At 50.5% G+C, this 13,047-nt stretch overlaps 4 protein-coding genes across 4 annotated transcripts; 2 read left to right on the top strand and 2 right to left on the bottom strand.

Annotated features, from left to right (window-relative positions):
• Window positions 1-3,949: 3,949 nt before the first annotated feature.
• BDV14DRAFT_209562 (polysaccharide lyase family 1 protein) lies at window positions 3,950-5,359 on the top strand (the record flags this gene model as incomplete). Its single annotated transcript, XM_073775672.1, has 4 exons — window positions 3,950-4,143; window positions 4,196-4,339; window positions 4,386-4,511; window positions 4,567-5,359. The coding sequence occupies 4 exons, from the start codon at window positions 3,950-3,952 to the stop codon at window positions 5,234-5,236; spliced, it is 1,134 nt and encodes a 377-aa protein (XP_073626977.1). The 3' UTR covers window positions 5,237-5,359.
• On the bottom strand, window positions 5,273-7,015 carry BDV14DRAFT_201267 (uncharacterized protein; the record flags this gene model as incomplete). Its single annotated transcript, XM_073773713.1, has 2 exons — window positions 5,273-5,332; window positions 6,461-7,015. 2 exons carry the CDS (start codon window positions 7,013-7,015, stop codon window positions 5,273-5,275), a joined length of 615 nt encoding a protein of 204 aa, XP_073626976.1.
• Window positions 7,016-10,322: 3,307 nt separating this feature from the next.
• Window positions 10,323-10,736, top strand: BDV14DRAFT_201266 (uncharacterized protein; the record flags this gene model as incomplete). Its single annotated transcript, XM_073773712.1, has 1 exon — window positions 10,323-10,736. One exon carries the CDS (start codon window positions 10,323-10,325, stop codon window positions 10,734-10,736), a length of 414 nt encoding a protein of 137 aa, XP_073626975.1.
• Window positions 10,737-11,839: 1,103 nt separating this feature from the next.
• On the bottom strand, window positions 11,840-12,934 carry BDV14DRAFT_190526 (polysaccharide deacetylase family protein; the record flags this gene model as incomplete). The annotated part of the gene is made up of 4 exons (XM_073771352.1): window positions 11,840-11,978; window positions 12,040-12,444; window positions 12,503-12,779; window positions 12,829-12,934. 4 exons carry the CDS (start codon window positions 12,932-12,934, stop codon window positions 11,840-11,842), a joined length of 927 nt encoding a protein of 308 aa, XP_073626974.1.
• Window positions 12,935-13,047: the final 113 nt, after the last annotated feature.

The raw sequence follows: 13,047 nt of genomic DNA, 5'->3' as shown, positions 1-13,047 counted from the left end.
AGAGCAGCCATCTCGAAGCTATTGCACCTTCCTTCTATGGTATATTAGACATCTACCTTACTGCTTCTATATGTCCATCGCGCCTGCCTCAAATGTGGTAAAGTGAAAGTTGTACCTACCTATACCCCTCGTCATTCCCCTAAACCATTGCGCCCTCGCATTACATCCAAGTCCATACCATCGTGTTCCGGTTGTACACTTGGTGCGCTATATGCACGCCATGAAATAGAGTCCCGTTTTATGTTGCTTATAATCAACTTGCCGCCTCCCTGCGGATGATGAACGCCAAGAAGATGTGCCGGGCCCTACATGTCACCAGCCTGGAGGCCAGCAGCGGATTTCACTGCTTGATGACAACTGACGACGGGTCCTATGTAAGTGCCTCCGCCACCAGTACTGCGAAACTGATCCAGGTCATTTACGTCTGGTGGCTTGCCCAAATGCTCTCATGCATGCATGATGTCCTCGCTAGCAGCCGCACGTCTCAACGTTCGATATCGCTATCCGAGCGGAGCCAAGTGAGTCGAATTCTTTAGATGAATGGCTAACCTAATCCCTTTGACGCTCGGATTGTAACCTGTGTGTATGCATCCATTCATCTAACGCCGCGTCATTTGGCTCATACTAGTAGGCGCTACTAGCGAGGCAGGGCCGCTGACCAGGTTTAAGCAGCGCCAGTCTCTGCTACCCGCTCCCCTCCATTCAAGTTCCGACGGCCAACTACGAACCGTCCAAAGGAGGATGGCCTCACTAAAGACGTGCCCGGTCGAGATCATCGAGCATATTATCTCCCTTCTCAGTCTGCATGACATTTATAGCTTCCGCTCTCTCAGCCGCAGTCTTGCAGCAAGATCCCTAGGATCGTCTCTACAATCTTACCTGCAGCGTAAACACGTCGACCTAACTGAGAAGAGTCTTCGCTACCTGGTCGATCTTACCTCACACCCCAGCAAGCTAGGGTTCTTGATTGAAGACCTCGTCCTCGTTGGCGTGGTGAGCAACCCAAGTTTCTGAAGCGACAAGCAAAGCTATGTACTAAAAATGGTATTGCTGAGCGCGCCGAAGCACAGCGCAATTTGGAGATTCTGACTAGTCGTTATGAGGAGTATGATATGATGCCTGCATTGAAGGTGGATATTCCCCTGCTCAACCAGGTATTCCGTAATCTCATGGCGCACGGCTGGCGTCGAGACCTTCGATCCCTATCACTAGAAGTAGTCGTGTATCGCCAGGATGCGCAGACCAGATTTCACCCTGCCGATGATGGCGGCAGTGGCTGGACACGCATTTGGCAAATGCAGTCGAATCATTTCATACGACTCTATCGGCGCTATCTACGAGTGGAATCCCCCTTCAGAAACTCGACATCTATAACGGCCAGGACAGATGCAGCCTTGCATGCAATGAGCTCAGCCGCGTGAACCATGAAAGCAACGCGCTGGTAATGTCGCTTTGTTCTTTGAAGCAGCTCGCCGTCAGTTTCTCCGATCTGATTATCAATGAGGATGCGGAGGACCTTAGCGAAATAGGCGACTCCGTGGACGAGGTTAGGTGGGACCCCGACGTGCATCAACCTTGGGGAGTGCAAGGGAGGGATTCCAACGATATTGAAGAGGGGTTGTGCCAGCAACCCATATTCGCCGGCCTTTCATCCTTGATACGGCGCTGCGGGGCGCTCCAGAGTCTAGAGCTTCATCGCTGTCAACTTGTCGATCTGAACAACTTCGGACTCAACCAGTACCGTCAAGAAATCTTGCCCTGCATACTGGAAGTGGTCGTCCCATTGCCTCCGTGACAGCGCCTGGTGCTCCGAGGGCTGCGTGCTAAATCAGGAGACATACTTGTCTTTCTTGAGAGGCTCAAACCAACTCTAACCCATCTGTCACTAGACCACCTAATCATCGGTATGGGTGAAAAGTTCGCTTCAATTTTTGACTATTGCACGTCTGACTCCGCCGCCCTGGACCATCTATATCTGAATACCCTGGCAGCGCCAAAACGCCTATCAGGGGGATTTAATCCATTGGGAACTAGTTCAATTCACCGTCGGGCCATACCGAGTCCGCGAGTCTAACTGCAGAGCAAGTAGAGTTATGCGTAGCGCGTCGAGGACTAGAACTACCACAGTGGCATTCTGGGAGGTAACTAACACGATTGATCGAGTCGGTCCACAGATCCGACAGCCTATTACTTACCTAGCGTAAGTATTACACAGAGTGCGGGATTGAGTTTCCACCTATGAGATTATGAGTGGTGATATTTGAATAGAGAGTAAGCTTTATATTGGTCGTATTTAGGTGGGCTAGATAAACTAAATATATATCCGCGGGCTGGTAAGATCTGTAGGCAGGCTTGTGTACTATTTTGTAGGTAACGTGAACATTTTGAGAAGGGTTGAGAATGCACCTATGTTAACCTGGATACTTAGGTTTAATGAGACTTCACTTCTTCTATATATTATTGCTATTCTGTGCGGTAGGACACCTTGGATCTTTTTACGGTATACTGGGTAATTCTTCTTCTGGTCAGATATGTGGACATATATATATATATACGCCGGATAGTCCACGACAACTCCAGCGCCGCCCAGGCATAGAACAAGAAAGACACTCTGACCATTCCCTGGACCACAAAGTCCGCATCAATGACTGCATACTGCACAGTGTTTTGGCTGCATATCTAGATAGATGGACTCAGTAAATGTTTACACGTCAATTATCAAAGCTCAAGAGTACCATTGTCTGCTATGTGTTTCGTTCCAGGACCTCGTTGCACCCATGCTTCTCATAGCCGAGTGAAGCGCCGAGAAGTCTCCGACTCCTGTTTCTGATTCGCGCAGACATGACCCCGCCGTTATGCCGTCGGCGTGGTGTGGCGGTTAGAGGTAATCTACAATAAAGTGACGCCAGATTGCTTGGGTCCGCTGCTGGCGGCGGTGGCGCATTGTCTGTCGAAGGCTCGATGCTCGAAGCTCGAAGCTTGGTCGAAAAAAGGGGCGGAGATTGTGTAGGGCCACAGCCACCTCCAGTTCGCTTGGCCACGATACGGAATATCAATGCACGGGGTAGAGCTGTAGATCTGTTTCAACGGCGTTTTCGTGTCGAACGGGGGATCTTGTTGATCGTGCTGATCACGATCTTCATGGGTATCAGCGTGATGGATTTAGCTGTGATCGTCCATACTGCAGTATATACCTATGCTGGTACGATTATCATCGAACAAATCCGGGCTACTAACTCTCGACAATAATCCCTCAGATGACTTGATTATTGCCGCAATCAACATGGCCACCGCAACTTCCCAGTATATTGCACGTGGGTTGGGAAATAAGCTGGCAATAACTGCTTTATCCAGGGCTCCAGAGCCAGACTGCTAACGGTTAGCGAGTAATATCGGGGTCCACCTGGTAATCTGATATCGCAAATGAGTGGGTACTGGGAATAAGCATGATAACATGCAAGAGAGCTTATTTTTCAACGAGACAGCAGAAACGCAAGGCTTTTGGAAGATGATTCCTTGCGACAAGCTTTTGAATTTTTCCTTGGGTACGCTGGCAGGGGGCCCCGGCGCTTCTCTCTTAGCAGCAGCATTGCTGATTCTGTTTGATCCACCCACCCACCGATCCACCGATCCAAAGAACCGGTGAGACAAACGCCTTCAGCCCAGTGAGACTGCTAATTTCCGGTCTTGATTAAGGATGATACTACACCCGGGACTAAACCCAATTCAGGCTTAGAACCGTGCAATTGGGGTCCTCAATTAATCTATACAAACCACCTCCAAACAAGTCGCGAACGCCACCAGAGATATCCTCGGTTGATGCGGGCATGTATGGTAAGAGACAAGGGTATAAAAGATGGCTATGATCCCTGCATTCGAAGGTTTCTAGAAGACATCCTCATCCTCTTCATTCTCTTCCTCCATCTCCATCCTATCCATCCGACTCAAAATGAGGCTTTCTCTTTTCTCTGTGCTGGCCGCAGCTGCCACTGCCACTGCTACTAGTGTTAGCGGTGCCGCTGAGGGTTTTGCCAAGGGCGTTACTGGTGGTGGAAGTGCTTCTCCTGTCTACCCTACCACCAACGATGAGCTGGTCTCTTACCTTGGAGACAGCGAGGCCCGTGTTATTGTTTTGACCAAGACGTATGTCCTCCAACACTGCTACAAACAATCAAGTGTTAACTGGCTTCATTAGCTTCGACTTCACCGACTCTGAGGGCACCACTACCACCACTGGATGCTCTCCTTGGGGCACTGCTGCTGGCTGCCAGCTTGCTATTAACAAGGACGGCTGGTGTGATAACTACCAGCCTGATGCTCCCCAGACTACCATTACCTAGTGAGTTAAAACCCTTCGCCGGCAAGAGCTCTGCTAACAACTACAGCAACACCGCTGGTATGCTTGGTATCACCGTCACCTCCAACAAGAGTTTGATTGGCCAGGACTCCAAGGGCGCCATCAAGGGCAAGGGTATCCGCATCGTCAACGGCGCTGAGAACGTCATCGTCCAGTAAGCCCAATCCCTACCTCATCATCAAACATCTTCCACCATACTAACCTACCAGAAACATCGCCATCACCGACATCAACCCCGCCTACGTCTGGGGCGGCGACGCCATCACCCTCAACGACGTCGACATGGTCTGGATCGACCACGTCACAACCGCCCGCATCGCCCGCCAACACATTGTCCTCGGCACAGACGCCTGCAACCGCGTGACAATCTCAAACAACTACTTCAACGGTTACTCCGACTACTCCGCTACCTGCGACGGCTACCACTACTGGGGCCTGTACCTCGACGGCTCGAACGACATGGTCACCCTCAAGGGCAACTACATCCAGCACTTCAGCGGCCGCTCCCCCAAGGTCGGCGGCAACACGCTCCTGCACGCTGTCAACAACTACTTCTACGACAGCACCGGCCACAACTTTGAGATTGGTGCTGGGGCCTCAGTTCTTGCTGAGGGTAATGTCTTCCAGAATGTTGCTGCGCCTGTTGAGGCTTCTTCGCTTGAGGGTAACCTTTTCACTTCGCCTGATGCCAACACCAATGCTGTTTGCTCTTCTTACCTCGGTCACACTTGCCAGCTCAATGCTTTCGGTTCTTCTGGGTCGTTCAGCCAGGCGGATGAGGGCTTCATCGCTAACTTTGCGGGCAAGAATATTGCTGCTGCTGGTGCTTACACTGTTGCCCAGAGCGTTCCTGACAATGCGGGACAGGGTAAGCTCTAAGCTGGACCTACCTATCTTGCAATGCGCCTACCCCCTCTAGGTCTCTGTGAGCTGGGGCGGGGTGTAGTCAACAAGGTCTGAGACCGGCCTGGTCGCCTGCAAAATTGTTTTAATACTTGTTCCATTCGTTGCTAGATAGATGGGGTTTACCTCTCTGTTTCGCCTCTGTTTTATTATATTATTTCTTGTATTGATAGACAAAGCATATTCAATCCACCTGATAGACCGTCTTACTTTACTTTATCTTACTTTCAGTACTGTGCTATGAAGTAAGAGACTACCAAAAGGACTCTTCAAGCTGTCCTCCACACCACACACACTGAGCACTATTGCGACAAACAAAAAGTGAACTATTGTATAGATATTGAATTAATATTGTTCGAATACAAATCCCGCAACCGTCACGTCGGCCTTGACGTCTCTGGATCCGTGATTCAAGCCATTTATGAGCTCGAGGCGTACCTACCAATGAATACGACAGGAAATTACATCTGGCCAAATCCTTTGCCAAGAAACAGTGCAGTGATCTAGTATGGTATAGCGGAGAGTAGAACGTGCCTCATGTAGGCAAGGATATTCTTGCTCAGGGGACGCTACCAAGGCTGGCAGGTGGGCATACTCTAGCAGACATCGCGGCAAATTCGGCCCTTGTAGCCCAAATTACTCCGGCATACGGTGCTGGAGGGATGAGGCTCAGGGAAACAATGCTGATGGCTGGCAATCGTGCACATACTAGTGAATCCTCGAGCGTTGACGCTGAGTAGCTGAACTTGCATAGGGCATGGTGTTTAGATTTGGCCTGCCAGCTGTAATGGTGGGATTTGGGCTAATTTCCGAGCCCTGAGTCCGAGAAAGACGCCAAGCAAACCCTGTGCCTTGGCCTCGGGGTGGAATCCCTCGGGTCACCGGGTGCCATCGATCAGGGGGCCATTGCGGTTCTCGATCCTCGCCCCAACGCCCCCGCAGACTGACAATCGCGGTTCATGCGCCGGGAGATGGATATGCTCGTTGGTTTACTTCGCTGGTGATTCTAACAGACATACCATAATGTGCATCAAGCCATGATTCGGCGGAACTATATCACCGCAGATAAGGAGACTTATACTACAGCACAAGCATTTTGAGGCATATCACATCAACAAGACAAAAAGACCCAGAGTCCCAGTGTTCCAGACAAGACCAAGACCAAAACCCCCGAGATATCCCCAGCCACAATGGCCTTACGCACCGGCGGAGCAGAATTCTCATCATCCTCATTCCCAGTCTCCTCAGGACAATCATTTGGCCGCGAGAGACAAGGAACGCAAGACCCATCTCACCAAGATTAAACCCGTAGATACCCTGGTACACAATCGGAAAGGCCTCGAAGAAGGAGTAGAAAATCCCGTACGTCAGCGAGGTATAGCAGTTCAGAAACAAGATCGCCGGGTCGAGCAGGGTGATTTTCGACGGGATGAGCAGTGATTCGCGCACGACGGCAGCGAACGATGTATCGCCCTGCGCGATATCGGCTTCCGTGCGGAACTTGCGCTGCGTTATAGCTGGTGATGGTGTTGTTGATTTGCTGTCGTTGTTGATATGCTCCAGCCGGCGCGCGCGCCGATGTAAAATTGTCGCGGAGCTTGTCTCGGGTAGTAAAAGCAGCAAGATCAGAATAGGCGCAGAAGCAATCAAAATCTCCCACATCGAGAACCGCCATCCCAGCACTGGGATAGCAAATCCCGATACGACGACGCCGATGGGCGGCGCGCAGAAGACGCACAGGACCCAAGTTGTCATTGGGTGCGGGAGGACGTCAGGCGAGTATATATCGCAGCAGCCATGTACACCACGAAACTGTACGCGCCAATGACCACCAGCACGAATGCTTTTTTCCATTGAGACCAATTATGTGGGTTTTCTTCGTCGTCCTTGGAGTACCAGTCCACGTGGATGATGTCTTCGTCTTTAAGCGTAGGTATACTGTGGTCGTTCTCGGACGATACGCGAAGTGCATTTTCTTCCGGGTATGCCAGCCAAGCCGGTTTGTAAAGTATTCGTAACGTTTGCCCTAGGAAGCTATCTCGTAGCCACTGAGTAGCCATTTGACTTGGCGCAATATTTTTCTGGTGAAGATGGACGGCGAGATCTCGAGCGTTTGGTTAGGGAGATAAACGACCACGCCCGGTGACGACAATTTAATTAGCATTTATATAGGAAACGAGCAACGTCATATACTAGTCATAAACTTCTGTTCTCTAATCCTTTGTAATCGTTGCGAGGTTGTATTGATCATCAAGTTAAAATCTCTCTGTGAAGGTCCTTTGGAATGGTTGGAGGTGGTACTCCAGAACTGCCAAATGGAAGGAAAAGATTCGTAGAGAAATTGGCTTTAGGTTCCTAATACTTCACCTCAATCACTCAATATTTGAACTTGGATAGCTGGGTTTCAGAGATCAGTAATTAATCATGAACGTTAAAGCTGAGAGTGATGGCCGAGCGATGGGTGTCATCGACTAGCTCCCGATCTATGATTGTCCTACTTGTGCCACGATATCCCGCCTCCAATGACCTGTCTACCTCAATCCGCCGCTGGATTGCTGGCATCGACAGCACCTACAGCACCTACTAGCCCCTTTGCGGTCTTAGCATCTCCGGAGAAAGGGGTTTGCAATTGATACTTTGGTGAATCTCTAGTCGAGTAGGTACTTACCTCGGAACTGTGCGAAGCACGCGTCGGTCCTTTGTATCCAGGGGTTGATGGAATACTTACGCCTCGCTTGAGTGGGCGTACAAAGCTTCTTGTATTTGGTTTTGTTTGTATTGTTCTTCGAGATTGCTGCTAGAAATTCGAGAATATCTTACATGTCCAGAAATCGGTACCTTGTATAGCTCGATGGGCAGAATGGAACGCAAGACTCCGAGCACGGACATGTATCATTCAAAGAGACCCAGACAGCGGATGAACTCCCTGATCTATCAACAACAAAGGATTGCCAGACCCTGAAAGACCAAGACCGTAGAGCATAAAACGGGCAACTGGATGCACTGGCTTGATTGTTCAAGATAGTTCTGGGCAGGCAGGCCAATTTTTACACCTATTCTGTATAAACATCGTGCAATTGCACCGACACCCTATTAATCCCAAGTACTGCACACCACAACAAAGGATTGCTTTTGCTGTCTTTCTTTATATGCCTACCCTGCTATAAGCTGAGTAGTAGGAAGATCGACATGCTATTCAACCACCCATGTCCAGTAATCTTGATATCTATCCTATATCATTCCTTTCCAGAGAAGCCAAGTACATACCTACGACCGCAGGGTGTGGCGAACAGGGCTCCCTGTCTGCTTAGCTGTACTCAAGCTAGGTGATTACATGCAAATTCTAGCTATTATAAGTTTTTGCTACTATCTTTTACTAGCACAGCACGCAGGAGATAGCCTTTGGGTCTAGCTATGGTAGATGATTGCTGTTTTTGGTTTGTGAGCGGGTAGTCCAGGTATGGCAATGGAGGGAACCAGTGGACCCGACGAGACTCTAGGGAAACTAACTAGCAACGCCTACCAACCTACCCTATACTCCCACTAGCTGAGCTACTTAGTTAGAACGCAGTACATCCCACTGGTTGTGTCGAGCTAGGTGGCCAAAACAACTGAATCTAGCTAAGGGATAAACTGAACGTCCAGAGCATATCTGTATGGGTTAGTCCCAATCGGAGCCCCTGGTCAAAATCGTCCTCCCCGACCTAATCCCAGCGCATACTCTACAACACGCAAGGAAAGAAAGAGGCGAGGTGCACGAAAGATATATCTATATATGTAGGTATACAAACGTACCTATTAACCTACATACCTATCCAAATCACCCTACTCGAACCTGCTTTACCAGAGCCAGAGCTCGAGCGCCACCCAAACGGGCCCCTAAAGGTCCTGAAACGGCTTCCCTTCCCTCTTAGGCGGGACTAACTCCCGGCAGAGCACTAGCATCGTAGAGACCAGATTTTCGACGACTCTGTGGTCCGCGTGATGGTGATACCTGGTGCTGTCCGTGATGGCTACAGCCAGCCATCTCAGCACGGCAAGATAGGACGAGTAGCGATTGAATCTTCCGTCTCGAGAGTGCTCTGGTAGAGGATCTGTGCAGAGGCTAGGGCGTAGATGCCGAGATACCTGTGCGAGGGGGAGACAGTGAATGATGTTGTTTAATATACGTCCAGTCGATAGTGGCGAGGTAGCCGTCCTTGTTTGTCCAGATCTGGACCAGATCATGGACAGACGAGAGTGACGGGATTTCGTGCGCCCATTGCAATGCCGCGTGCCTTGATCCCAGGTCGATAGCAGTGGCTTGCGGGACAGCTGCCTTGATGGCCGGATGGCCGCTCGCTACGGCAGCCCACGCCGTAAATCCATAGTACGACACCCCGGCCACGCCAACGCGTCCGTTTGACCATGTATCCGCGATTGCTGTAATATACCGCTTCGTACTTGAGTGAGGTGTACCGGCTAGACTTGTCGTATGGTGTGTGGACCGGGATGACCGACAGCTTCGCGCCCTCTGGGTCCCGTGGCAAGTATATTTCTGTAGCTAATCTGATTCCGTCTCGAGTAGGTATGAAGACCTGTGTGGATAGAGGGGGGCGTTCTTCTGCTGTCAAGACCTGTAGCATTTGGGGGGTCATGATTACAATAAGGTGCTGCGGGTCTTTCTACTTTGCTAGTAGTGGCTCCTAGGACCGGAGTCGGGGCTCCATCAACCCTCTTTTTCCGCGGCGTCCGAGCTACCGACGGGGGGCCGTGGGCGCATATCTGCAATACCCCGGCTTGGGCTACTCGAGCGGTATATCATCATTGCCTGGCGGCGCAGCCTGGCCGAGTTCTGAGCAATTCCGGAACTTCGATATCATACAGATCAAGTCAAGATGGTCACGATACAAGATCAGAGTAAGAGAACTACCTAGGTAGCTCCCTTACATTGCAACCAACACGAAGCCAAGAGCGCTTGCTCTCCAGCCTTACAACTGCCGACCCGGGCCTTCCGCGGCCATACACCAGGCCACCGTACTGGCTGCATACCCCTCACCCTTTAGCAGAGCACTCATCGCCAATGCTCGCCGCGGAGACCGATGTTGTCGTTATTGGCTCCGGAATTACGGGCGTGAGTGTCGCGCATACTCTCCTCGAAAGCAACCCGACCATTCGCATGGTGGTTCTGGAAGCACGTTCCTTCTGCTCCGATGCCACGGGGCGCAATGGCGGACACATGGCCTCCTACGGAGGTACCCAATATTCGGCTCTGAAGACCAAGCTTGGCGCCGAGGAGGCACTGCGTGTCATTGAATTTACGTTCCGCACCCTGGACGATACCGTGGCGATGATCAGACAGCATGGCTGGGAGGATGACGTCGAGTACCGGCCAGTAACGCGAATCCGGACATTCGGGGACTCGACCTCGTTGGGAAGAGCCAAAGAGAGTATTGTAGAATTTGTCGCGCAAAGCCCGGACATGCAGCGAGCCTAGGAATTCATCGACTCAGAACAGGGTAGGGAGGTTGGTGCCTACCTTACCACCTAGTCTACATGCTTCAATCTGTGGTCACTGACTCAAAGATCTACCTAGGAACACGGTCTTCATGGTGTAATGGGCGCCCTTCTTCTCCAAGCGCACGCGATATGGCCCTACAAGTTCGTAGGCAAGGTTTTTTTAACGGCTTGTCGACAGATACCCGGAGAGGCTAGCTCTGGAAACAAGGACACCGGTCCTATCTATACAGGAGTTCCCTATAAGCCGCACAAGATCACCGTGAACCTCGACCAGTAGTGCCTACGGTGCAAAGCCCTTGTTCGCTATTACTAGGGAGGTGAGTATGTCCTGGACATTTAGTGCTGATCATGTAACCTCCTATATAGGACTCGCTTCCGCCCGAAGCCACGCGATTCCAGCGTGCGCAAGCGGAACAATCTCAGTATCCTAGTTGCCCCGTACCTGTGATACTCGCTCATGTTATTCAGGATTTAGGGAGCCAGCAATCGGAAGGTAGGGACCGCAGCTCTGAGGATTTCTAGTGCTCAGTATGCTTGCCAGTTACGACATCAAGGTTTCAGCAACACTTCCTAGGCATTAAATCAATGTAGAATAGGTGTTTTTCATGTCGACATGTTACAATATCTGTGACATCCGGGCCGGCAATGTGGTAGCACCATGATTGTAAAAACCACAAGCAGTTGGCAATAATTTAGCAACTAGGTAGTATTTGGAGGATTGGAGCTATTCGAAGAAAGGGCGGTGAGTTTATATGCCATTAATATTGACATTGAAGACCCTGGGATCCTTCACTCTGGCATAACAAACGTGGAGCTGAGGCTGATTAGATTCAACTATCTAGGAAGTCAAAGTTACTACATTTTGTGGGCGAGCACGCGACTCGGGACTGTGGGAACGACAGGAACAATCTATTGATAGGGTCCCTCTTTGCTTGTATAGTAAGCTCATTATTCACATAGGAAGGGAAACACAGTCATAACTACTAGCTAGGTACCTTAGCTAGGTATAGTGTGGATTGTGTAGCTGATTTTGTACTCATTATTATAGCTGTATAGTATTTTCTTCAACATCCCGCAGCCCTACTCTTTCAGCATCGCCCCAGCCGGCGCAGGCATGGGCGCACCTGGCGGAGGTGGGTTCTTCTGCTTAAACTCGTCGCACACCTGCGCCATAGTCACGAACTCAACGCCCTCATGTTTCTTGAAGTGCTCAATCAACCTATCTCAACATTAGCATCTAAACTGAAATCAACTCAACCAGCAATGGAAAGGAGGCCCACCGTTCAAGCATAAGAAGCACATGCGGCCGTCCCGAAACATCTGGATGCAGGGTAATCGGAAACACAAACTCATCATACTCGCGATAAAAGTAATCAAAGTGGTCGCGCCAGATATCCTCGACGTCGCGCGGGTTGACAAACCCATGGCTGTTGGGCGCCTTTTTAATAAACATCATCGGCGGCAGGTCGTCGAGGTACCAGTTTGAGGGTATTTCCACTAAGCCTGTTGTTTGACCGGGTTGCAATGGCTTCATCCATGTTTCTGCTTTCTGGCTGTAGTCGATGTTTGTCCAGGTATCTCCTGTTCGCAAGTAATACGCCTGGCAATCCTCGTGGCTCATGCTGTGGTCGTATTCGATGCCGTAGTCTAGGAGGAGCTGGAAGCCTTCACGGCTTGTTTCCCACCTGTTCCTTTTTATTAACCATACGCACCATATAAAAGGAGCGGTTTAAATCAGCTTACCAAGGTGCCACACTCCCCCGCGGCGGCTTCCCCGCAAACTCCGTTAGCATGCGATACGTCTTATCAAGGACATCCCTCTGCTGCTCGAGGGTCATATCCGTCGGGTTCTCATGCGAGTACCCATGCAATCCGATCTCATGGCCTGCGTCACGCACAGCTGCCATGTCCTCTGGGAACGTTTCCAGACTGTGGCCCGGGATGAACCATGTTGATTTGATGCTATATTTCTCGAAGAGATTTAGGACGCGGCGGGTTCCGATTGTTCCGGCCCAGAGGCCTGGATGGTATGTTAGAAAGGAGACTTTTTTGTTTTCAGGAGGACTTACCCCGGCTAATATCGTTTACAGAGTCTTCGCCGCCATACGAGCCCAGCCAGCCGGATACAGCATCGACGTCAATGCCGAAGGTTATTAGGATGTGTTTGGGGGACATGGTATGCGTATATTACTTGATGTGTGTAATGTTAGGAACTGAGAAGGGTGGGCGTGTAGGTTGTTGTATGTAAGGACGAGAAGAGGAGACGTAGATCCGAGTCGCAGTTGTCG

This window comes from Aspergillus stella-maris (genome assembly GCF_047715825.1).
Source record: "Aspergillus stella-maris strain CBS 113639 unplaced genomic scaffold BDV14scaffold_36, whole genome shotgun sequence".
Lineage (NCBI taxonomy): Eukaryota > Fungi > Ascomycota > Eurotiomycetes > Eurotiales > Aspergillaceae > Aspergillus > Aspergillus stella-maris.
The sequence above is the reverse complement of the archived record's forward strand: the minus strand, read 5'-3'. Positions and strand labels throughout refer to the sequence as shown.